At 40.6% G+C, this 26,511-nt stretch overlaps 2 protein-coding genes across 2 annotated transcripts in view; one reads left to right on the forward strand and one right to left on the reverse strand.

The window, feature by feature from the left end:
* The first annotated feature begins 3,600 nt into the window (after positions 1–3,600).
* Positions 3,601–5,759, forward strand: STBD1 (starch binding domain 1). Its single transcript, XM_074821472.1, has 2 exons — positions 3,601–4,329; positions 4,474–5,759. Exons 1-2 carry the CDS (start codon positions 3,726–3,728, stop codon positions 5,283–5,285), a joined length of 1,416 nt encoding a protein of 471 aa, XP_074677573.1. The 5' UTR covers positions 3,601–3,725; the 3' UTR covers positions 5,286–5,759.
* A 5,674-nt stretch (positions 5,760–11,433) lies between these two features.
* Positions 11,434–26,511, reverse strand: part of CCDC158 (coiled-coil domain containing 158) — a 34,444-nt gene continuing 19,366 nt past the window's right edge. Inside the window, 8 exon segments of the mRNA XM_074821278.1 lie at positions 11,434–11,607; positions 12,796–12,897; positions 15,374–15,586; positions 17,120–17,187; positions 20,313–20,473; positions 22,504–22,629; positions 24,000–24,092; positions 25,823–25,981. Coding sequence (XP_074677379.1) covers positions 11,513–11,607; positions 12,796–12,897; positions 15,374–15,586; positions 17,120–17,187; positions 20,313–20,473; positions 22,504–22,629; positions 24,000–24,092; positions 25,823–25,981 — 1,017 coding nt within the window. The 3' untranslated portion in view covers positions 11,434–11,512.

Genomic DNA, 26,511 nt, shown 5'->3' on the forward strand with positions numbered 1-26,511 from the left:
CATCCTTTATACAGCAACTGTGGATACCACGGGCCAGGCTCAAACACACTCCCTAAATAGCCCCCTCCTGCCACCCTCAGAGCCAGAATAGTGGGATAGATGCACCACGCGTCTGATGCAGCAAGGCATTTCTCACTTGCTCTTAAATTACAGCTGAGATTCCCTGTCACCACACTAGATGGCACAGTTTACAGAATAAAATTCAGAAAGTTCATCTGAGACACTGCACATGGGCCAGGACTTCCTAATAACAGCTATGGCCCTAGAGTTGCTTACAGAATTGTGATAGTACCTGCCCTACTGTTTTGGTTTTAAAATGTGAAAAGGTGGCAGGTTTGAGGCTTCTGATCTTAGGCCAGTCAGCTGGCTGGTAATTCTGCAAAGTCACATGTAGCTTTTCAAAATATGGTCCAGCAACTGCTACCACATTTACTGAATAAACAATGGTGCAATGAAGGCTCAGCGTTCACAGAGCACTAATGTCCAAACTAATGCCACATCACAAATGAGTGCATGAACAAACTAAAATCCTGAATTAATTAGAAACAGAATTGTGTCCCTGAGACTTTGAGAAACTGTCTCCTTGACCCTTTATTGTACTGTCGCTTTGTTTGGTTCCAATTAAAGTTTTAAAAAAATACAAGATACATTTTTGAGCACTTTGGAATCTGCTTTGGAAATTCTCTTAGGAGGCAGAGGTCTCCATGTTTTATGGCATGTGAGCATTTCAAGAATTCCTAGAGAGGAAAGGCTACCAAAACCCAGGGGTAAGTTACCCCTGCAACTATCTGTGTGTTTGCTTCAGAACAGGAGCCTCAGTCCTCAGCACCCTGTGAGCTCTTGGGCCGTGACTCTTCTCACTTCTCTTCTGTCCAGCATCTCTGCTTCTAACACTCGATAAGTGATCAGTGACTCAGGAATTTCAGCCTCAGTATTCACCAAGAACCTTGTTTTAAAAAAAGGAAATAGAAAATAAATTATAGACTTCCTAAGAAGAGTTCCAAAGCACAAATTCATTGCTACCTGGACAGGGTATCATTGTTAACAGCCATGATTGAACCACTTAAAACTAGTTATATCTAGCACAAATCCACATTGCCTCTGAAAGGGAAAGGTCTGCCTTTCCTTTGGACACCCATTATTGTTTTCTCCCCTCTGTTGGCACAAGTATTTGTGTGGATTAAAAGAAACATTTTTTAAATTTTTTCTGTATTAATTTTCAGCTGGATCAATTACCTAATCTGACCCACTTCAATGGTCACATGAAAGCAAAGGCCTGCACAAAACCGGCAGTGAAGACAGGGGAGCCAAAGGGTCAGGCAACTCTTCTTTGCAACAGTGTGGATTTATGCTGGACTAAAGTGTAATCCTACCAGGAGGTTTGCAAATTATGAAGCCTTTTCAAGTCCTGTCACCCACTGCAGCTGCTGCAGACAAGTAATCATTGATAAAGCTGCACCCCTTGCTCACAAAAACCTCCCTCACCTCTGAACTGTGGCCATTCCACAGCAGATTACAAGGATGGCCCTGGTCTAGGAGACCGCAGCACTCAAAGTGCATTTGCATCAGTGGATGCTGATGGCACCTGGAAGCGACTGGGCAAAAATTGCATGTGCTCTCTGGGGAATAAGTAGGACTTTCATGGGAATCTGGGATCTGGGTTCTAGAACTGTCCTTTCCTGCCTTGCTGTGTGGCAAGCTTGTCTCTGATGGCACCTGGGTCCTCTGTGACTCCCTCTTTTTGTAATCATTCAAATGCATTTCTAGTGACAACAATTACTCTCTGAGAACTCAAAGCAATCTGGGTGTTTTGCTTTAGTTTCTTCTGCAGATACTGGGTGAAAAAGTCTGAAAACTGAAGAGACTTGTATGAGCATGAAAGATGAATAGAACCAAAAGAGACCTTTGCTCTATTCTTGCTCGTTAAAGCAGTACCCTGTCTTTCATCATGTGCATTTTTGTGTCTTCAAGATAAACCGTTCCTTAACGGTTTTTGTAAGAGTCACTTCTAAACTGTGTTAGTTTGGTGTCTCTTCCTTCCTAAGCTGTTTTATCAAATATATTTAAGAAAAGAAATACTGGGGTTAGCAGCTCCAAACACTACCTCTTCATCTGTGCTGAGGGTGCTCTGTTAGTGTAACAGTACAATAATTAATGATTTTTGTCTGCTCTGTTTCAGGTAGATGACTAGGAATTTTAAATTGCAGTACACAATGCTACCTAAAAGAACAGTAGTATGCAGGTGCCCTACCTGATAATCCCAGCTGAGCAAGGTGGTGTACAAATACAGAGCATGGGACTATCTGTTTTGAAGGCTAGAAAAGAGGAATATAAGTAAACTGTGAGAATACCACCTACTACACAAAGAGTTTCAGTAGTTAGTACAACTCATTACAGTCAAGTGTCTGTTTTAAGTGGCAAGGCTAAGCTGCACCTTGAAGCACCAACAGTGGTAAAAGAGGGTGCACCCAAAACCATATTCACTGAGAAAGTGCCCAAGCAGGTCCTAGCTTCTCAGCTCTTTTCTTTCACTGTATTATTGAGCAGAAGATCTGAGCAGTGCATGTTTAGCACATGCCAGAACGCATCCCACACATCAAAGTACCAAAATAGATATTTTTGCTTAAGCACAAGCTCAGCACTTTGTTGGAGGAGGGCTTCAGAGAAGGTGTCTTGGCTACCGTGGTGAGCGAAGAAAGGAAAAATATTTAGATCATGAATTCTGTGTATTTGCACAGGCCACCATGTTCCGTATCAGCCAGAGAACTTCACCACGAAGACTGCACACTTGTGCTTCTATAAATTCGAATGACATTTACTGTCCTGTTAAGCTGAGGTAGCACTGCTCTAAATGACACTGAAAGATTAAGAAGTTCACACACTGGAAATAGACTTATTGGGACATCCACTTAGCCATTCTCTTTTCTAATGAGACAGCGGATAAAATCTCGTCAGTGGGCTTTAGAAATCAAGTAATGACAATATCTTCGTTCAGATAAAGAGAATGGATTTTAAAAAGGCAGCAGTCAAAACTGAATGGAACTGCCTCCCCTAACTCCTTCTCTGGTGTTAATCTTTGGTGTTAATAGTCTACACTGATATACATTTTTACAGTTTGTCACTCCAGAATTATCAATGAAAATACAAAGTTATAAGTTGCATTTACTACATTTCTTGGGTTCCTAGTAAGCTTTATCTGTATAACCTTTTAATTTTGAAATAAATTTGACATCATGACTTCAAGTGGGAAACTGGGTAGTAAAATGAAGGTAAGTTAAAATAAATGTCAAATATCTTCTGCACTAATGGACTCTGAAGTCCTGGTAGTCCAAAAAAGCTTCCTGAGCATAATATGGAAGACAGGAGAGCAGGACAATGTTAAGAAATCCAACTGTAGTCATCAGAGTATGATGCAGAAGTTACAAATTTAGTAGTGAATTCATCTCACTTCTCAGGGATACCAGAGAAAGCCTGGATTTTCATCAATACGAACATTAAAAGTACAAGCAAACCAGTCACCCTCAGCGCACCCCCATTAGAGCATATAAATCTAGGGCCACCAGTGCTGCTAGAATTAAGTTTCACAACATTCTGCAGTTACTATAGCTCCAATGCTTGCTTTTATGCAAAAATAGGAAACTCAAGCATTCGGTCCTCAACTTTTGCGTGTCACCTCCCTTCATTTTTCCATTATCTGTGGTTTACAACACTCGCAGCACGACAAAATGAGGAAAGAGAAGGAAAAGAGGGATGGCAGACAAGGGAGGAGGGGAGGAAGAGAGGAGAAAGTGAGCCTTTCAACTTTTTCTCACCTCACTTCTGACTTTTTTATTCCAACCTGCCCTATCCCAGCCTTCAGCCGCCCGCGCCCGCCCTGGGGGCGGCCCGACGGCCCCGCCAGGCGCGAGGGGAGCCGATCCCGCCCCGCGGCCGAGCTCCTCCCCGGGGCCGGGGCCCGGCTTAAAGCGGCGCCGGGGGGTGGGGGGTGGTGGTGGCCCTGCTGCCAGCGCCCGGTGATGGCCCGCGACCGCGGCCCGCCCGTCCTGCGGCAGCCCGCCGCCGCGCCGCACCTTCCGCCCCCCCTCTCCCCCGCCGCCGCTGCCGCCGCCGCCGCCCTCCCAGCCGAGGGCTGGGGCTGGGGCTGGGGCTGGGGCTGCCTGGGAGCGGGACTGTGGCCGGCGCTGGTGGTGGGGCTGCTGGCCGCCCTTCTCGCCTGGCTCTGGTACGGCGGCGGTGACGGGCGAGGCGAGGAGGGCGGCGGAGCGGCGGCCCGGCTGCCGGGCGGCGGCGAGGGGCCCCGGCGGGCCAGAGGCCAGGTGGCGGCCACAGGTACCGGCCGGGGGGCTGGTGGCGGGGGGAGCCGATGCTCGGAGTGTCTCAGTCTGCCCAAGGGTGCCGGCGAGGACGGGGGTTTGCGGCCGCTAAGCTTAAGAGCGTTGCTTAAGCCATTCTTGTTTTAAATGTCGTTTTTAGAGGATGTTCTGGCGAGCGGGGAGCAAGCGCTGCTGGAGGCCAAGGCTGGTGCCCTGCCCGGCCCTCGGAAGCCAGGAGAGGGTCTGGCGGCTGTACCGAGGAAAGAGCTTAACCACGTTCCAAGTGGTGGAGTTTCAGGCGAACCTCTGGAGGTGGAGCAGCTGCTCCCGAAGCAGGGTGCCACCGGCTCCAGGGAGCGTCCAGCCCATGCACACAGCGGCCAGGCAGGCGAAGCGAGACCCCAGATGGGACAGGCAAGTGATGGATGGTGTGCGATGAACGTGGCAGGAGCCTCTGATGATGTCTGTAAGGACAGAAGTGAGGAGCAGACGGGTCAGCTGGCTGAGGGTAGGGACTTGGACCAGGAAGAGTGGGAAGTGGTTTCTGAGCACCTGGCCTGGGGGGATGCTGGCAAGAATGGCAGCGTGGAAGACTCCGACAGCAAGGAATGGGAACACGGAGACTGCCCTGATGGGGACCTGAAAGCAAAGAGAGTTGTGGCCGTGCCCCCCATGTTTCAGAATATCCATGTGACTTTCCGTGTGCACTACATCACGCACTCTGACGCTCAGCTGATTGGTGTTACTGGTGACCATGAGTGTCTCGGCCAGTGGCACAGCTACGTTCCCCTCAAGTGTGACAAGGATGGCTTCTGGTCTGAATCCATTAGTCTGCCAGTAGACACCAAAGTAGAGTGGAAATTTATCTTGGTGGAGAATGGGAAGGTCAGACGTTGGGAAGAATGCAGTAACAGGACCCTAGTGACTGAACATGAAGATCAAATTGTTCATCAGTGGTGGGGATATCATTAATGGGATTTTGGAAGCTGCTTAGCTAATGGCAAGCCTGCTTAGATTAATCACAGAGCCCCTAAACTCTACCCCTTCTTCAGTAGGAGACCTTCTCAAGTGCAGAGCTCTGTGAATCCTGTATCAAACCTGGTTAAACTGCCTGAGCAGCAGATCTCTGCCATGCCCATCAGGAAATCATTTGGCAACCTGCAAAATCAACCTCAAATGCATTCTGAAGACGTGTGGGGTAGGCTGTGAAGGCGTGAGTAGCGTTCTGAGCAGCTGCCTGTCCAGGTGAATCTGGACCCTGGGTTTGAGTTCGTGTTGCTTTGAGTGGGGCTGTGGGATGCATCTTTGTACTGACTGCTTAGGGCTTTTGAAGCATACTAGGAAGTGTGGTTACCAACACTGTAATAGGGACTTCAGTGTTTTAACTTATGTCATGTATTGAATAAAGAATAAACACTTCCAGACTGACAGTCTGTTACAAGTTGACCAGTGAACTGATTCATTTTAATAACTTTGGTAGAAGTGACCTGAAATCTTAGTGCTAAAGAATTCCTGACAAGTGGCTGACAGTCTGGAGTAAAAAAGGTTTAACCTCAAAGTACTTTATTCTCTACTCCCTACTCTCCAGGAAGCACCTCAGCTCAAGTGGGAGCTTGGCAGATAAGTCCCTTATAGTCAGATCATCCTGCTGAGAGGAGAGCAAAGGTCAGAAAGGACTGTCTGGGCTTAATGAATTACTTTGTCAGGGTGGCAGCAGGCTTTAAAAAAACCTGGACTGCTGTGATGGCTAGGGAATAGGATTCTTTTTGAAATAGACTTAGGTGGCATATGCTGCCTACCTAGGAACAATACCACAGTATTGTTAGCAACTACTTAGCTTAAACTTGTACGTTTTTTTTTCAGTACTAGGCTTTTCAACACAAATTTATTTGAAGTTGTGGCCTTATAGTAAGCCGGGTAAAGTAGAATACTTCTAGCTTTAACCAGTTGATATTCTTTATATGACAGAAGCAGGAAGCTGCTCTGCTTACCTGCTTTTTGTATTTTTGTTTACAAATACATGATGCCACTTGAGCAAGCTCTTTGTTCCATGGGGAACCTAGCTCTAGCTTGCAAATATCACTTCCCTATGGTCTGAAGAGCATAGTTCTGTAGGAGCTCTGGAAGGGCATAAATTAGCACTTTGGTTTGGAACATTTACTTCAGTATCACATTGCTAATCTAATTGCCTCTAATTCTTTCCTGCTTTGCATGGTGGAGCAGTCTGAATATGTGAAATAGAATGGATTTGGGTGATAGACTGGCAGATGAGCTTCAGAGGCTTACCTCCTGCATCTAATGGTTAATGGACATCCCGTTGGGGGGACAATACTAGAGATGCTGTGAAGAACAAGTGTCTGAAATGTTACTGGGACTTCAGTACCAGCTGTTTCATGAAACAAATCCATTGGGAGTGGGCTGGGCTGCCTGCTCATGCAGGCATAGCCACAAAATAGCTACAGAAAATCTTGGGGGGTGTTGAGGGGGGAGGGTGAAGAGGGAGAGAGACTAAGGCAAATGAACAACTGCATTGGCAAGTTGGAGTTTTCATGTTCTCATGTAAAACAAGCCCCTCCTGGCTGTTGCTACATGATAGAGGAACTTGTTCTGTAGGTCAGTTACTTCTGCAGATACTAGCTTTGCTCTCTGGTTGTCTCGAGCAACCTGCAGATCCAGGTGAATAAATTTAATTTCCTTCAAGAAACCTTCATTTCCTTTTATAGAAGAGAACAAGGTAGGAAATGTTAGTGGAAGCTGAACCTGTCAACCAACCGGCTGTAAGCTTGTTGGTAACTGCTTGTTCAAGATGAAAAGTACCCCTGTAACTACTGCATGAGAAGTACTGCAGGTCTGGAAGGAATGTAGTATCATTTCTGGAAACTGACTCAAAAGGGAGAGGATGGAGCTGACAATTCAGCCGGTGGTTCATGCTGCTTCAGTGGTCTTAAACACATGCACATATGCACACACTAGTCCTCAACTCTCTCAACAGGAAACTAATATGGGACTTAAGGTACTTACTACATGAACTTAAAAGGAAAATAGAGCATAGTTAGCATGCCCTGGGTTGAAAAATAAATATTAACATGAGGGTCATTTCATTTTAGGGGCTATAGCTACACTGTAACAAATATTTCTACTGTTTAGTTATGCTTACTGTGTATAAAGAGAAAGCTCTTAAATCCTGTCCATGTGCCCACCACTGAGTACACAAACGTTTGTGTGGGTTTCATCGGTAATTTAGGGCTTTAACTGAATAGGTAAAACTGTGCTGGAACTAATGGCTTGGTACCTTAATTGCATTTTTTGCACTTAGCTCTTCTAACTATAAATTTAAGTGAACAATATCCCTAATATACAGAGGGACAGTTGAAAAAGAAGTTGATCTTGAAAAACCACTGAAGTCAAAGCAAAACATGTTATTTCAAGCTGTCTACAGTTCTTTTTCCCATTAATGCAAGCTCTTCAAATAGTGAGATATTGTCAACTTAAAAAGCAGTTGTCCAACAGCCACTGCTATTTGAGTGTATTTATACAGACATTGGAGGCTTGTCTGAGAAGATTAACTGTGGTATCAGATTAAGATATTCTCTAGAAAGCCACTTAACCTACACTAGAATAGATTCTCTAATGCAATGATGAACATGTTTCAAACAGACTAACGCTGAGAAGTCTCTCAGATTGAGAACAATTTTCTTTTTAATTAAACACCCTGTACTTTGATCCCACAGACAATGCATATAGTCCTCATGATTGCATCATCTTGCTGACTGATCAAGCAAGGTTTCTACAACGACCTTCACTGCACTTTTGCTGTAACCTCTAAATTATTATGCCATTCACATCGCTGCCTGCACAGCAGGGCCTGTGCTATGTAAATTAAATGTTATTTGAATGGTGAAAGAACTCTGGATTTTTGTATTATTGGAGGAGCCGATTAGTATTTTCCCCAAGTTTACAGAGGTGATTTCTCATTATCGAACAATCTATTCACTCAAGCGTGAAGGTAGATTTAAACAAAGTTGCCTTGCTGCATAAAAACGATTATGCTAGAATGGGCTGGTATCTGTCTAATACAATGTCCTGTCTGTGAAACTAGTGAAGCTACATGAGAGAAACAAGTTCTTGTTGACATTCCTACGTGGTTCTAACAGCCTTTCAGCCAGTGGCTCAGGATATCTAAAAGCAAATAATAATCTGTGCAAATAATAAACTGTCTCGCTCACAGCTTGGCAAAGCCAGAAAGACTGCAACCAAAGATCTACCTTTTAAGTTCACCTGCTCATACTGCTGACAACAAACTTCTGACAAATTAGATAATTTGATTACTTTCAGGTGAACTGCAATCTACTCCTACTTGTGAAGCAGTTTGGTGTACAAATGCTAGATGCTGCACTTGGATAGCAAGCTGAGCAGACAGCCTAAAGCTGGGATGGGTACTGAGCATAAGCCAGTTTCAAGTCACATGCAGAAGCTTGAATTGAAACTTGTTTGCTTCCTATTCACTTTGCAGGTGCCTTTGCAAAAACCATGCCCATCCCACATTCTCTCTGGGAGTTAAACTTACTGTTTGGAGTCTCTCCACATGATCCACTCAAAAATATTAGACTGGTATTAGGTTTTCTCTCGTATGGGCTTGGCTGCCATCTGTGGTGTCCTGATGTGGTCAAGATTTGCCTAACAGTCCTCCGACATCCACCTGTATGCCATGGAATAACAAAGGGCTGTTTGTGCTGCCAAGTCCAGGATATATATAGCTGCTTGAGGGCCCACGAGTCTATGACCCTTTCGCCTCCCCAGGCCAATTCTTTGCCTTCTGCTGGTGGCAGGGAGGAAGCCCAGACCTGTTCCCAACTCTGCTGGATTCCAGCACAAGGATGTTAAGCTGCCTTTTGGCTTGGCAGATCTCCCTTCTCTCTGGCTATTTGTACCTCTCCACCTGCTCCCTTCTGTTCTCACAGGGCTGCAGTCTTTTGAAACTCTTTTTAGCTTGGCTCCTTGAACACAACTAAGAGTGCACTTTTCATTAACCTTTTCCAACCTGCTGGGCTATGGGGTGAAGACATGCTCTCACTCTCTACACCTCACCCTTTTCTTACAAAAATTGTGGGAGATCTATCAAATATGTAAAACAAGTCCAAACTGTGATAAACAAGCCATCTAAAATGATCCTTTCACTTTTCAGCACAACCAATTCCTAGCAAAGGGGAGATGCCTTTAACATTTTGGCTAAGCTTGCAACACTGTTGCAAAAAATGACAGAATCAGTGGAAAAAATTATTAGGAAATACAGAAAATTACCTGAATTAAATCAAAACACTGTTGACAATAACTGAGGACATCTTAGGAACAACTCACTGATCTCTTCTTCCCACACAAGATGACCTCAAACAAAAAAAACCTCAGAGATTGGATCTACTCTGAATATGGTTCTGTAGCTTTAAAGTCAACAAAACCAAGCTTGTATTTGCATGGCTTGTGCTCATGAAGCTACTTTTGATGAGCTGTAGCTACAAATCATTTGGTTTGGGCAAAATCACTGGGTAAGCTCCTTGAATTCAAGCATGGCATTCTGCGCTGCCACAAATCCAAGGCCATAATTGCTTTTCAGAAAGCAGATAATGGGGAAAAACACTAATGCTGGTGAAGCTGCTTCACTGGCACCTCCTGCTGGCCCTGGGGATGCTCTACTTTGCTGTGCTTGGGTACCCATTTATTGCAGAGGGACATCTTGCCCCTTGTTTTGTTAGTACCATTTATACCAAGGACTCCCCTGCTACCAGGCCAGCAGCTTCCGTGACCAACTTCTCAGACAGCCTTGCTAGACTCTGAAGGCACAGCACTATTACTCTGCTCTTCACCAACAGTCCCCAGACAAAAATCAAATGGCAAATTCTGGAAAGTACTCAATTTGGGATGAGTACAAAGTTCTTCCTCCCCTGTACTTTCTTCAACAGCTATCTTGTTCCCTGAGATATTGTCAAACACTAATGAGGCTTTAAACATCAATCTGATACTTTAGTGATCCTGTTCATCTTATTACTTCGTAATTGTTTTTAGCATTGGATAGTCTTTTAAGTGCAGTAAATCATTTGCCCACTGGTTCAAAATCCTCAGATGTCAGAAGACATAGGAGGTTTTAAAATAAATTCAAGTATGCCAGGTGTGCTCAACAAGCCTTCCTGTTTATTACTAAATCTTACACTAGGAATGACCTTTGAAAATATTATTCTTAGGCAGTCATATTAAGGGAAGGTTGTCTGTATTGGTGACTCAGCTGAAGAGCATTTTGGAGACCAACTGAAAATAATATGCCCAGCTATTTTAGCAAACTTGTTAATATGGGTGGTGGAGCCTGGTATTTAAGTCATACTAGACTGTTACAAGAAAAAAAGTCAGTATAGATTCAAAATGCATTTTTTTCTGCCTAAACTTCACCTATTTTACATTTTACAGAGGGACATGGATTGAAGAAGGGCAAAAAAGTACCAAACTAGGAACATACCCTCAGCTGTAAGTCAAAATATGAGTCCTATGATTATAAAGCTAATCCCAAGGCAGACTGGACTCTGTATTATGAGTCAAGCCAAATATCCCAACAAGCAGTGAAAATTACGTAAAAAATACCACTTGATGAGTCCATTCTGCTTAAAGGAATCATGGTATAGGATTAGATCTGTGCAGTCTTGAACAGTAGGTATGTGGTTCAACACATTATCTCAACATTAACAGGAGCCACGGGCAGGTGGCTTTTCTTGGAAATACTTGGCAGTTCTGGGACATCCAGATGAATCGGAATTTACTGAAGTAATAACATGAAGTAGGGAGGGAGGGGAAACCAGTTTATTTTAGAATGAAAAAAAAAACCGCCCAACAAACCATTTCAAAACTAATTTTCTAAAAACCAGGACCTGAAATGGTGTGCAAGATCCAGAACACATGGAAGAGATACTGGCACTTAAAGCAGTCAGCAGTGCCCTGTGGCCAGTGACCCCCACAACACACAGCTACTGAAAATACATGCCAGAGAGAGAGTCTGTATTTAGATGTATTACTCCTCTGTATTTCCCACTCATTTAAAGGTAAAAACTCTAAAGAGTGTCATGGTTCCATGCAAGAATTACAAAACTGAACTTTTATTGTTAGTTTTTAAAAATATAATGTATTTTAAACACAATGTACATACGTGAAAGTAATCACTAAAGTATACAGCGTCTTCCCTTTGATAGCTTTTTCTCCTTTTCCTTTGCTTTCCCTGTCTTCATGTCCTGAGTCCTGTTCACTGATGATATGGCTGAAAATAGCAGCAAGAACAGATTATCTGAACACCACCTTATGCTAAAATGATCGAGGCCTCAGGTGCAGACACCTGAACCTTTGTAATATCCTCCCACACATTACACTGTACTTATCAAGCCCTTATAAATGCAACTTTAGTTTGCAATTCTTTATATGCAGGGCATTAACAGAAAAGATAAACCCAGTTATAAATAGGCATCACCTCATCTGCTTTGTGAACCCAAAGCACCAAACGCTGGAGTAGTGGCAAAAAGCTATTGATTTCAGAATCTCTCTTATGGGATGGTGTGAAATTAATACCTTTGGTCCAACACTCATGAAAACAGGTTTACTTAGTGTGTACGTAAAAGGCTTCCCCATCCCCCCTTTTATATGGTAATTCTCGATAAATTACAGATATGAATATATGTTTTTATGTAGATACAGAAAACAGGCAAACTGAAGATGTTAATGGATGTCAAAGAATAAAAATGAGAACATTTACCTTATACTTTAAATAATTTGATTAGTTTCACCTAAATCAGGTCACTTGTATGTCCCTGTGTGCACTGCATGATGTGGGGAAATAATAAGTTCCCAAATCTATGCAGCGAGACTTAAAGGGGAAAAGGGGAAGCAACTGGACTGTACAATGAGAAAAAGTGCAAAGAAATTCCATCTCACTTGGCATCCTGCCATCACAAGAGTTCATGAACTTTTAATCAGTGACTTCAATGGGAGCAAGAAGAGAACCTGAAAAGTTCTCCATCGTCACTGTGGTCATCTCAGATTTTTTAAAAAGTTGAGAAGGAAAGGATATACTTCTAGGGCCACTGCTGGGAAACTACATTTTTCGAGTATAGTGCTCTCAGAGTATCTTTCAGAGTCACCAGCTTGTTAAAAATTTTATTTAATTGGACATGACAGCACATGAGGGCACCCCTGACCAGCTGCCATGTTTGAAATGTTAAGGATCTTGAAGCTTATTAGAGTTAAGGGGCTAAGCAACAGTGCATTGTGGAGTTAATCTAATTACTCTCCTAGGAGCAGGATAATGTAGAAGTGGGTACTGCTAGTAAAACAGGCACATCTAAACTGACCTCATGCAAAAACACAGGTAGTGCTTTGGCAGGTAACAAGAACTGTTTCTGGAAAGTGTGGGTATTTTAAATAAAATAGAAATATTTTCAGTAAATCCTGGCACCTTGTTTTTTTATCTGTAATGATTCCATCAGGTTTTGCAGGCTTTCCATCTTGTTCTGTAGCCTCCTAGGTGTAGTCTCACTAGTTTCCATGAGCTGAGAAGCTAGTGAGAAAATTATTCATCAATATGTTACCACACATTAAAAAAAAAATAAAGGTCATTATAAATTATTTAAACATTCCATCAAAAGTAAAGTTCTTAGAAAATAAAATTTCAAACAATAAAACTTCCAGTAGCAAGGAAAATGAGTAAGAACAAGGTTATTAACAGAAATTTATACTCAGTGGTATTTCTGTTTAAATGAAAATACAACCACATTTCTGTTTTGCCTATAAATTTCCTCATTTGGGGAATGGAGAAAAAGTGCTTTATGTTACTAAAGTAGTATTTATGCCCACAACTTCTAAGTCCCTTTTTGCCAGTAAAACTGCAAGGGTTGTACAACGGAAAGCAGTAGTGTCAGTTGCATTTTATGGATGGAAAACAAAGGTACAGAAAGATGGAACTTACTAAAGCCAGGAATAAAACCAGAAATTCCAAGTCTTTGAAGATCCAGACCAGTGCAGAATTCAATAGGCATTGTGCCTGTCTGACTGAACGCTGACATGGTCACACCAGTACCTTATGAATAACCACAGTTTCCCACCCTGGAGCCTCTTCTGACGAGAACTTGGACTGTTTCACTTTTGCTACAGTCATCAATTCTCAAATAAAAAGAGGCAAAAAAAAAAATTACAAGGACCCAGTGATGGAGGTAACTGGCTGACCAGATAAACAAGACAAAACAAAAAAAAACAGAACAAAAAATGAGTGATGCCACTTTGAACTGAGCAACCATTGGCAATTGACTGAAGATTACAGTTGTGACCTGCTAGATCTCCTGTGGTCTACATGGAAAGGATTTGGGGTTTATGTCCCATTGCAGAGATAGCGACGCCACAAAGTCTGCGTGTTTCCTAAAACAGATGCAATCCAGAACTAAGGCTCATTGCGGGGAACGTTGAATTGTTCTACAGGTACAGAAATTTGCACGTATTCACTCACATAGCCAATTCAGTGCTTTGATGGGGAGATGCCATGTACATTTGTGCTCTGCTTCTGAACAGACATTTCTTAGTTCTTAAATGTGCATTAAAAATACAGATTAGCTAACAAATACGCACTTCATCTTTGCACAGCCAGACAGCTGGGGGAAGCAAAGGTCAATGAGCAACAGTGTTAATGTTCTAGTCAGGATGAGTGCTCAGCCCAGCTGGTTTAGATACCACTCTGCATAAAGACGAGATCCTGATATTTCTAAAATGCAAAAGATAAAGGTCTGAGGAGAAGACTGCGTTAATAAAATAACAACACAATACAGACATGCTAAAGTTAGGTTGAAACTACAAAAAAAATCCCACCTGAGAAGCAGGCAACATTATTCCTTTTGAGCTCCTTGGAGCTATGGTCTGATTTCTGCCTGTACCAGAACTAGCTTAGAGCTAGGTGTGCAGCATCTCCATTACACTCCTACCTGCAGTGCTTATGTGCACATTAAGAGAAATGCTATTTTCAGACCTTGCAAAAGAGAGAAATGTGGTGTTTAAAAATGGTATTCAGTAAGTATTATTTGAAAATTTAGTTGGTTACCTGTTTTTCCTATTGCATCTACTCATTTTGGGATCTGTCTGTCACTTAAATGTAATAAAGCAGTCCTGACAGCCTGGCTCACTGGCAGTAATTAACAGACTACCTTGAAAATGTTCATCAACATCACACATATTTTGTGACGCAGGAAAGCTTATTTTTATCACTTAAGAGCTACAGACACAGCTTTACATCAATATTTCCAGTAAACCCCAGAACTTTTCTAAACATGATATAGGAACCACAACAACTATTACAAATATTGATAAGAGGCAACTGGGTTGCCTGTTACTGCAGATATTGATGTTAAGCATCCCTACAGTCTATTTACCTGAATAAAGCAATTTACCAGTTCTTAAATTTAGCAGTGTACGGAATTTATCTTCTCTTCTCTTTGTATAATACATTAATTAGCTGCTACATTTTACTCACAATTAATTTATCACAGAAAAAAACCTTCTACTTGAACAGAACTGTGACAGGGCAAAGGCAGTCTGATGTAAGCAAGAACAGGTTGCTTTTTGCTAAGTGGGCCAGAACCACTACATCAGTGCTTTGAAATGAACCATCATTAATTATGTTTCAATAAGTTTGCATACTGTAATTGCACTTGCTGGAACCACAAGTGGAAGACCAATCCCATGTCAGCCCTGTACATTTGAGAATCACTAGTGTTTACGTTCAGTAACGTGAATTGATTCCGTAAGCAACGTCTTACAAAGGTACATAAAAAATAAATGCAGTATGAAGTACAGGTACCACAGTCATTAACTGTAAAAGACTCTATCAGTGAATGATAGTTGGCACTCCACTGGTTTCTACAGAATTGCTGAATGGCTGAATTTAACCTACAGTTTGTAACTCTCTTATTCTAGTTTGTAACTCTCTGGCTGTACTGGCTGGAAAGAAACCCAGCCAAGCTCTTTGTATCAGTAAATGGAAGCAGACTTACTTATCTGGGGGCCCGTGGCTGCACCCTCTGGAGAGCCAACCTTCCTTGTGGACGGTCTGTGCTCTGGTGAGGCGCTGGGGCCAGCTGCAAGGTCATCGGGTGGAGCAGTTAATAGCAAGTGTACTGGAGACCTTTCTCTGTATCGCTCCTCCTGAGACACCTTCTTGGGGGAGGATACAGAACAAGTTGCTGCTGAGAAGATGGATGCACATCCTAGGAGATATCCAAGCAAAGAGCAGTGAGCACACACCTGAAGAGAAACTCCCATACTAGCTCTGATGTTATCTAACAGTTACAGGGTTGGATTCCCTTCACTGTACGCTTCCATCCTTTCCATTCCTTATTAGTAGCCAAGGTGGCAGGAGACGATAGCCTCTTTGCAAAACGTGATTGTTTCTGTTAAAAGTGATTGTCATGTGAAGAACGGCCAGCAAACCTGCCTAGGAAAAAGTAGGGCCTGCTTTTTGCTACTGGCTACTCGCTTCATGTTTCCTTCCAAAACAGCCTGATGGGGGTAACATAGCTGCTAACAAGCTGAGAGTCCCCGTACATTACTGCTGGGCTGACTTGGATCTCATTACTTGGGTATAAGAAGCAGAAAAAAACCAATGTTGCTTACACAGGTCTGCCAGTTCACTCCTTTCCAATAACTGATTGATACGTTTTGAATTCCTGACAGAAAGAGAGTCATAAGGAAAAGAGACAAAATATGCACAGAAATATGCAATCAACAGAGTATGTAAACTATTTTCATGTGTATGGCACACAGCGTGTGTGTAAAAACCAAAAAAAAGGTTGCATGCAACTAATGAGGGGAAGCTTTACTACAATTCTTCTCTTTTTCTTCCCACAGTCTGTTTCCTTACTCCTAACACCCCTCCTGGGACATCTTGAAAATAATTCGGGGGTTTTCTACTACTTCTCAAGTCTACTATGTAAAAAACACTACTTGCAGCTATTTTGGAAACCAGGAAAAATCCCTGGCTGTTGCAGTAGGTTTGCTAGAAGGCTGACAGTAACTACCCAGGAAATTTTCTTTAATACTCAGAAATACAGAAAGAGGACCCATAGTAATTACTCCTCAGGACAAACAGAGGAGTTCTAGCCTACCTCTGAAGCACAGTGGCTTAAATACTAATAGAGAACAATTAAATATATCAGCATCTGCAGTCAATTTTCACAGAAAATTCACAGAATGAATAATCTATGGACAAGAAAACAGGAGTCAGTTAAGACTAGTATCTTCAAACCCTGATGGTCAAAGTCATAGCCTTATATTTCTGTATAGGTTACTAAATTCATTTCACCACACTTTAAAAGGGACTGATCACCCAGTACTTGGGAGGAAATCAATGGAATTTGCAATGACCTGATGCCTCTCAAATGCACATCCATATTTAGATACCTGAACACAGAATTCAAGAGCCTAAATTTAGGCCCCCAAAATTTGACAGTGTTATCCATGCTAATTACACAAGACTATTGCTCCTCATGAATAACTGCCATGGAAGATATCCATTTTAGGTGTGCTGGTATCAGCCTCCATGGAGGTGGTTTGCAACAAGATACAGATTTTTCCAGTAAGTGCAACAGAGACTTTGTAATAGCACCTGCAAAGAGGTATTTGAGTAAATGACCTAAGAAAATATACTGTATTTGGACTGTATTTTTTGTAATATTCTGTAATGTTCCAGTTTGACATCGATATGGCACATTCATCCTCAAATGTAGCCAGTGAAAACTTACCAAGGGATGTAAAGGGCAGGATAATGTCTTGGGACTGAAGATCTGCAGTATGTAAGCATGAAGGATCCCTGCAAGCAAAACGATGGCAAAAATTGCATTCTGGAAGTATTATGCTAAGTTTTGGTGATGCTAACTAGCCTCCACAGTGAGAATGTGAAGCTCTATATGTAATCTCCAGATCTTATACATGTAAATGTAAATAAGTAAAATGCAAACAATGTAAATAAGTTCCAGAGCTCTTTCTTAGGGGGATGAAAGCAACATCACAGCTTTGTTTTGTAAATCCCAGGAAGCTTTTAGCATTATGAATAAAAGAATACAAACATGCTCAGGACTGATGCTGTATTAAAAAAGCCTTAGAAAGTGAACCTCAAATGAGTACTTTAAGAAGCAGGTTACTCAGCTAAGTGAAAGCACTTCTCACGGTCCGAAAGTACCCTTTTCCACAATGCTTTCAGTAGCAGAGTCTCTAGCTGCAGTCTCCCTACATGGAAAAACATATCACTATCAAAATCACAGCAAAAGCCGTGCCAGTAGGATTGCTATATTTCACGTTTGTAGAAGATAAGCTTGTTTTTCAACCAGAGTGCAATGGCAGCCACATTCTAATAGTGAAGAAAAGGCATCATAAAATTGTTATACGAGTTCACTAAAATAAGTCTATTAGAGTTGGAGCAAATTTAGACTACTGATTTCATGGATATCTTTGGGAAATAAGGACTAGATTCATTATGAATACTGGGTAGTCATAAAGATGGAAAAAAAGACAATAAACTTCTGCTTTGGACAAATAACACCATTGCAATCTTCCTTCTGGTTACTCACACAACAGTGCCTCTATTTAGCTTCTTCAGATGAGCTTCCAGTTATTAGATGCTTTTTAGCCTATATTTCACCGAATAGCATCAGATGGCTACCATAACATAAATTCTTGCCTTTTCCAGGTTTGGACCTATGTCTTTTCTCAGACACTGTAAATTCTTAGAGCGCAGTGGTATTTGATGAGAGAATGGAGATGGATCACTGATTAATTTTTAAAAAACAGCTAGACACATTTTAAGTATGAGCATTGAGAGACACTTGGAAGTGTTCCAGAGAAGTAAAATCTCGCTGAATTTAATGTTGACCTTTTGTAGAAATGCTCCATTCCTACCGGCAGCTCTGCTATTCCATCTGTATCTACACAAACCCCCCTACTAAGCATGCTTGAAGCATTCAAAGTGCTATCTTTCTTTATCATACAAAACTTTCTTGCTCTATTGTCAGGCTTTTTGTGACAACCTCAGCTTTGGAAGAGACAAAAAAAAAAAATCAAGTTAAGATTTTATAGCAAATGGCACTTGCCATTTGGCATCTTATATTCTGATATGGTAACTTTGGATACAGCACAACTTTTAACTAAGGCACTAGGAACAAAAGAAAAAAATAATAATTGAGCTTCATCTCAGAGACAATCAACAAAATCTTAGCTCTGCTGAAGCTACAGAGAAACATCTTTTTCCAGCTTTCCATATACCACTTGTGTATCTTTTGGTAAAGGTCCTCTATTAATTAATAAAGTATCTATTTAAAAGGAAATTAATTAACTTCTATGGACTTCAGCTATGTCCTGTGGACGTCATTACCATCTTTTTCTTTACAGAAAATGCCAAGGTGACAAATGCCTTTTGGTAATCCTTCTCACTTGTTTAAATATTGTTACTGTCACTTGCTGAACTACTTCTCACTTGTTTAATTACTCACTTGTTTTTCAACTGTGCTGCATAGAAACAGGAGCTTTGGAGATTAAGGACACAAGCCTGGACAATGAATCTTACACATCACTACTTCATTGAGCTATCTCAGGATTTTGATCTACAAGGAGCTTCTAGTCTTTACTAGAACATAAACCACTATTTCCTTCCCAACTGTTAAATCCATTTTGTACAACAACTCTTTTTATTTCTCAAAATATTGTCTGTATTGTCCTACTGTATTCGCTCAATCAACATCTGTATCTGTGTTGTCTGTGACCTTTTCAGAAAGGTGATTCCTCACCTCTTGCAAGGATCTGATCGTAGGCCGAAGGCAGCAGTGTATCCTCTACTTGCACCATCTCTGTGTAGAAAGATGTAGAAAGACAACATCAGGACTAGCACTACCAACAGCACCGAGATAGTCATGTACAGACAGACGGCTTTGTATACTGAGAGATGATTAGGTGCAGGATTCTCCCATCCTCATTTCAGCTCTGCAAGAGAACACTGTTTCAAGGGAGAAAAATTCTCAGAAAATCCAAATGGTCTGAACCATAAAAGCTTGCAACCATATGTAGAAAAGAACAGTTTCTCCCACTGCCACCATAAACAGAGAACATAGGCAATAATTATATAGTACAGGCTGGGAAAGGACACTGTTGATTGTCATGCTCTATCTATGTCAGGACTCCATCTATGATAGGCAAAGTCAAGGCAGGAAGAGGTTGTACATTTACCACTTAAAAAATCAGACAGACCGACCAACTTCTGTGCATGAATCCTTTTTCTGGTTGTGAAATAGAAGCTTCTATATTTAAGCTGTCAAAAACATTCAAGTTGGTAACAGGCAGATCTTTTGTTCAGTAAAAATACCTGGGAAAAGCAGAGAAAGCCAGAATACACAGGCTATTGGGACTGACGTGATTTTGTTCTACCAGAATGTACTATGGGAGAAATGTCATGGTTTAAATAAATTTGGTCTAATCAAAGTCCATTAATTATATTTTCCTTTATGAAGTATCCTTATGTTCTGGATTAGAAACATCAGAATTTGTGCTGTATTGATTTTTCAACTTCACGTACCACTGTCATTATCATTTGCTGGGTAAAAAAATAATTGCCTGCTTCAACAATGAGAGAAGGGATATTTACATAAAGCAGAAAAAGAAGAAAGGAGTTCTAAATGAAAATAAAAGCAGAAACAGCAAAAAGCAAAGAATAAAGGCAAATGGTGTAGTCACCTTCTATTTCCCTAACACGTAAAGCATCTAAGGAACCTGGCAAACAGCAGCAGCTTTGGAAGCTTTCAGATTATCTCAAGCTTGCTTGTAAACCCAACTTTCTTGCAAAAAGGCATCCTATACTGCTCCTGAAGCACACGAATAGCCAGATCCTAGTTTTAGAAGGCAATACAAGCACACAGCACACAACAGAAAATAACAGTATATTACTCTTACACTGTATTCCTCATGGTTGCTAAAGGTGATTTCCTCCCACCATTGTCATCTTTGCCAAGACCCACAGAAGGAATGTCACAGTCTGAGCTTGTTAATTCTTGAGGAATCCTCTTTAGACCCTGCAATGGTTTTTCCTTCAAAATGCCTGGCTTGGAAGGCATCTGAAATAAAATAATTCAGTTACAGAGTATTATAAAGGCACTCTCTTTTTCAATTCTTACCTATACTCATCCAAAGTTGAATGTTTTCCCCCCTCTGCTCTTGTCTTACCAGTTAGAAACAGGGTGGATTTTTTGTAATTTTAGTTAAGAAGTGTCGGAAGCTAGATCATGATAACTTGAAGAATGTCAAAATACCCTCTGAATATGATCGCACTCTTATCTGGAAAGCTATCTGACAGAAATGTGTAAAGCAACTAAATATGACTTAAGGAAAATACAACTAACATCTGTGTTTTGAATAAATGTTGTAAAAAGGTTACAACTACGGTTTCAAGGTCAAAAACATTAAAATAAGCCTTTAATTATGAAAACTTCATCCCCCCCAATACAACCATTACCTTTTTCAGTTCTCAGAACCAATAATCTTTGCTTATGTGACAACTCCATTTTCTCCTTTTTAACCTGTGATCCCAGGTATTACTGTACAGAACACAAACACAGCTCTGAAGACAGAAATACTAGTATATCAGGGTGTTTTCTAGGCACTCATTTCTGTAACAGCTGAGCTGTCTGCAAATATGCACCACTTTATTGTCATAGCCACACTCTGCCATGAAGTGCAATATTATTCTCATTTTACTGATCAGGACTTGAGGCAAAGGCCTGGTTCAAAGAATCCTTTCTTTCTGTGAAGAACTGGATTTTTCAGACTACTCAGCACTTCACATGTTCAAAGCATCTCTTGCACTGACTTATGCTTCATCTGTGGATGGAACTGGCTAGAAACATTTTGCTAACATGTTTTCATTGAAAAAAAAAAAAAGTCATTTCCAATGGGAACATACTAGTGTCAGCAGAGTTTATATAGAGAACAAATCCTCAGCTTCATAATGGGTCAATGTGATACTGCATCAGACCAAATCCTTCTTTCCCACATTCCAGCTAAGAAACCAGTCTATCGACCAGGTTAGGTCTCTGTCTCAAGTGTTGGAGATGCTTCATTTTGTACAATAACTAATCATGCAGGAACAAAGAAGATTCAAGCAGACCTTGAATCAAGTTCTCCTACAACCTGTTAGGTCCTCACCATGGTACTACATTAAAAATCGGTCCTTTTTCTTTCCTTATCCTCAAAAGTATAAATAAACTCAAAGATAAAAGAATGGGAGTGCCTGATGCTGCAAGGATTTCACAGAACTATCCTTTGTTCCTTGATGTAAATGTTTGTCACAACATCAGAAAGAAAAACAGAAAACATTACTGAAAAATATCTTCACTAACTCATAATATCCTGCAGATTTTGAGGTAAAAATTAATGAAAAAACCTCTACCAATTTCTGTGGGAGACACATCAGGTCCCTTTTGGAGAATTATACAAAATCTGTGTAGAAAATACCAAAAGATTGGTTTTTTGCATGAGAGATTTGAGTTGATGTTTTCTGTAATGAAAAATTAGAACAACACTAGCATCTAATTTAAATCTAAATGTAGATGTACAAAAACAAAAGGAAGGAAGGACAATGATGTGTCTTTTAGGATAAAATTCATCAAAATTAGTGAAGACCAGCTTGGAAAAAGATTTAAGTATTGAAAGTTACTACAGCTCAATCAGATGTTGAAATTTATCAGGAACTACGTACAAGTCTATTTTCACTGCCAAATGTAAGTGATTTACAGCAAGTAAAGTGCTAGCAAAAAAAAAAAAAGTGAAAACGGTACCTTCAGTACCTTCAATTTTAATAGTTTATAAATGTTATTGGTGATAGAGGTAAGAGAAACTCCTATTACAATCTATAGAATTTTTTATTGTCCAGTTGTTTTTTACATGTACTTCGCAAACAGAAAAAAAAGAAAATCTGAAAGGCCATAACATACAAGAAGTTACAGAAAATGATTTCATCTTTGGTGTTAAGAATTCACTCTTGGACACTCCTACCAGATGCTCTCTCATTTAGAAATTCCACGTTATTTTTACTCTTTGGAACATCCCCATTTCCTGTGCAGTCTCCCATTTTGAGGCAGGTACTCACATGAGGGACACAGCTGGCCAAGTTCAGGGAAGGTGGCACAATAGCAGAGTGCAGGTGGGAGAGAGGCACTAAGTGCCGGAGCTTTCCTGAAGCAGAAGCTGATGAGTAGCCTGGGCCCTGCAGCTCCTGCAAAAAAACATTAGCCAAGCAGAATAAGGAAGTATAGCTATGCAGAATTAATGGACATCTCTGTAACAGGGCATCTCTTTTAGTCAAATCTTTTATAATATGCAGCACTCAATTCTCAAAACACTTCCTAGTATTTATTAGATGTGCTCAGACATAACCTTTTTAAGTGACTGAACCGGGTGCAAGAGCAGCACTTTCATTTATTTTCTGAATTTTAACGTATGTTCTGGAACCATTCAGGTGGAGGACATCTCAAGGTCACCACAAAATCAAGCTGTCCCACAGTTCTTGTACCTTTTTTTTCCCCACTTGGGTGAGAATTTCTTTTGTTGGAATACGAGATTCCCCACCTTTGCTGTTGTTCACATGAAGTACTTTTTGTATTGCTTATGTAGATTTGTATTTTGAATATAACATTTCATGTTTTACTCAAAACTAGCAACTGGGGCAGGTCAGTAAAATGAATGATAATTTATGACAAAATTATTTTTTCAAGTATACCGTTCATTTATAACAGTAGTTTCATTACAGCCTTAATAGTCTATGGTTATAAATAAGGCAAAGGTAAATAATATTCTCTGTTAAACTCATTAGTAAAGATAGAGGATGGACTAAATCTACTGAGCAATAAAAACTCCGGGCTCTGTAACAGAGATACCGACTTTACATTACTGCCTGATTTTCCCTAAACCCTTTCTTTCACTAATGCTATATAGCTTGACAGATGTCAATTACATGTCTTCCTTTTTCTGTCCCAGATGCTTCATGACTCTATTTCCTTTCCCCTTGCTAACATCTCTCTTTGCTTCTTAATTTTTTTTTTTTTTTTTTTTTTTGTGCTGCCTAACTAATTAGCATAATCAAATTTAACTCAGAGTCCTGGTTTCCAGCCTGGATGTAGCTTGAAGGTTGCTGGTTTTATTTCAGGCCTAAAGAAGGACATGGGTGTCCAAAAGCTTGTTAGTACTTTCTATCTCTAACAGTTACACTAGTAAAAGGCATCCCCACAGACCCTGTCTCTCTAATTCATTTTTCATAGTAAAGCCACGCACATTTCTAGCTTTTATTTGCCTAAGGCCACAAGAAAATGCTGAAGTGTCACTGAAATCAAAGCTTAGCAGCTGAAGCATATGGTCCAGTATTCCTGTAGTTGTTTAATTTTTTTCTTGTCCTTACTGTAAAAAAGCACTTCAATGTAACCAAAATTATGGACATGACTTGTGCAGCAATGAGGTAGCCCATGTAAAAAAAGGTTTCAGAATGCAAACTTTTTAGAGTACTTGGCAGTAAATGGGGTTACACCTAAAGTGAGGACACAAAGTAAATGCATCTAACTTTACACCCATGTTTCTCTGTAACGTACTTACTTTTACATCTAAAGTATGCTGCAGTCTGACACGCATAGCTTCTTGTTCCTGACACTGGATTATGCACTGACATTCTGCAAATTGCATGGATGCCTGTAAGAGAGGATAGAAGGGGTATAAATTAATTTTGTTAACTTTCTGTGGATTACACTTTTTCCTGTTTTCTTTCTGATAAAGAAACAACAAGGTACACATACAGATGCTGTATTTCTCTATTGCTATTAGTGTAGAAATGCTGCAATATGACCAGATGCCTTTCTTGATAGGCTTACAAAAGCAACTGACCAGTTACATGACCCTAGTAGCCATAATACGCACACCATAATATCACAGAAGGGAGCTAATACTGTCAGGGATGGTCCTAGACCTACTGAACACCTCTGGGATTAGAACATTCAACTGTGCTAATGAGGTAAAACTATACTCAATGTTTTAAAATGGATGGCTGATAACTTTGTTGATCTGTCTTTGTTAAGTTGTTATATACTCATTCTTTTAAAAGTTTACTCTGAAAAGGTGTGAGAAGATCTATTAATGTAGCTATTTTTCATTGAGTGCTTGTCAGGATAGCAAAAAGAAGGAAACTCTAGTCTAAAGCACAAAAAGAGAGAGAGACACCTTTATGAACTAGGCTGCTTTTATCACTAGCAGAGTTCCCTCTTTGGTTTTAAAATAAAACCTGACTCTTTCTGTGCTTCTTTATGACTGCCACTAAGGCATGGGCAGGGTCCCTGAGGTGCTGTGGCTGTATCATTACAAGCAGCAGCTTTTTGAACATTTAATTTTGAATCATTAATGACAAGCAAGATGGTCAATTACACTTCATGATGTTTAGACAATGGATGCTTTGCAACGGTATATACTAGCATCCAGTCAAATGACCCATTACAACCTTTACTAATTTCTAAGAATTGTTACTCTGTGTACCATATGTGCTAGCTTTCAGTTAGCACCTGCCTCCACTGTGTCTCAGCTTCTCTGCCAGTTGGTTAGTACTGTGCACAATGATATTTACATCAAAGAAAGTTAAATTTCCAGTGTCAAGCATTTACAGTAAGAAATGACACACTTGGGAGGAGGCATCACAATTACTTCTATTATTTTTTTAAAGTAATAAAGCAATTTGACAACGACACCTTACATGGAAATCTACATCCTGAAAAGCTAGAATTCTGAGCAGCTGAAAAGGACTCTTCCTTCTGGAAGAGCAGCAGCTTACCTGTAGGGCACCTGGGATTTATGTGCAAGTGAGATCAAAATGTAGAACCTAGCCTTAAGTCATGTATGTCAGCAACAGAAACCTCAACTAAGAAAGGCAAATGAAACAACATGATGTTCTTAAAAATTTCCCTCACCCTGAGGGACCCACAGCTGGCTGACTAGGGCCCCAGAAAGGGCTGAGCGTGGACAAGTGTGTGGACTCAGTGTGTGCCAACACTCAGTTCCATTGGAGTCCCTGTTATATTGAATAATAGTCTTTCTCACCAGAGAAAGGAGCAGTGCCAAGAGCCAGTGGAAGGTCTGGAAGGTCAATCTACTGTCAGGAAAATCAATCTGCTTTAAATTCCCTGCAGTTTGTATTTCCCTGAGCTAGTAAGGAGTAAATCAAGAATTCTCTTAATGAAAATCGAAGCTTTTTACCATTAAAAAACCCAGAAAACAGTCTTAACTATAGCTATCTCTTCAGGTAAGTATCTCAGAGTACATGTGAATAGGATACACTAAATACAACCTAGATAAGAGGTCACACATCTTCTCTTCCCAAGTGACTGCAGAGGAAAGCACCCAGAAGTTTCACTGAACTGAAAGCTACCTTAAATTACCTTATCAAGGGCAGTCTCCATCTTAGATATTTTTTCTTTCAGACGTTTGTCTTGTGATCTCAGGATCTCCAGTTCCCCAGCAATCTTGGTATTTTCTGCTGTAATATAGCTCAAGTCTTGACTTAGTTTATTATTTTCTTCTTTGAGGTAATGCTTCTCCTGAATTTAAGATGAGGACAACAAAGTACAAGTCAAAAACTTGTTACTACCTACATTACACATACTGGTTTTCTGCAGTTATTTTTTTTCTTTGAAAGATCTGAATTAACCCTTTCAGAAGCTTAGCTATTGCATCCTTCAGAAAGATGAGGTTTTGCAGCAAGAAGATAGGTATTATAAAGAAAAGTACAATTGGACAGGTCCTGATGAAATAACATCTTAGATTTTAGATCCATTTTGAAACTGGAATTTTAAGCTTCCAGATCCACAGGATCCAAAGCCAATAAAGGAGGAGGACAGGTTATAGTGATCATTCAGTAAACTCCAGCTATTGGTAACTGAGTAATTTCTTTGTCACAGAAAATGCTAGAAAGACCTCAATATGCTAGACAGACTCTGACACACAGAGTTTACAACCACAGCTGCAAAGAACCACCTCAGAAAACAAAGAGGGGAAGCAATGTGGGCCAAATTCAGAAGCATACAGAATGCATTAGTTGACATTTTTAAAAAGAGCTGGTATGCAAGAG

The sequence above is a fragment of the Strix aluco genome, chromosome 4 (assembly GCF_031877795.1).
Source record: "Strix aluco isolate bStrAlu1 chromosome 4, bStrAlu1.hap1, whole genome shotgun sequence".
In the NCBI taxonomy this organism is placed as follows: Eukaryota; Metazoa; Chordata; class Aves; order Strigiformes; family Strigidae; genus Strix; species Strix aluco.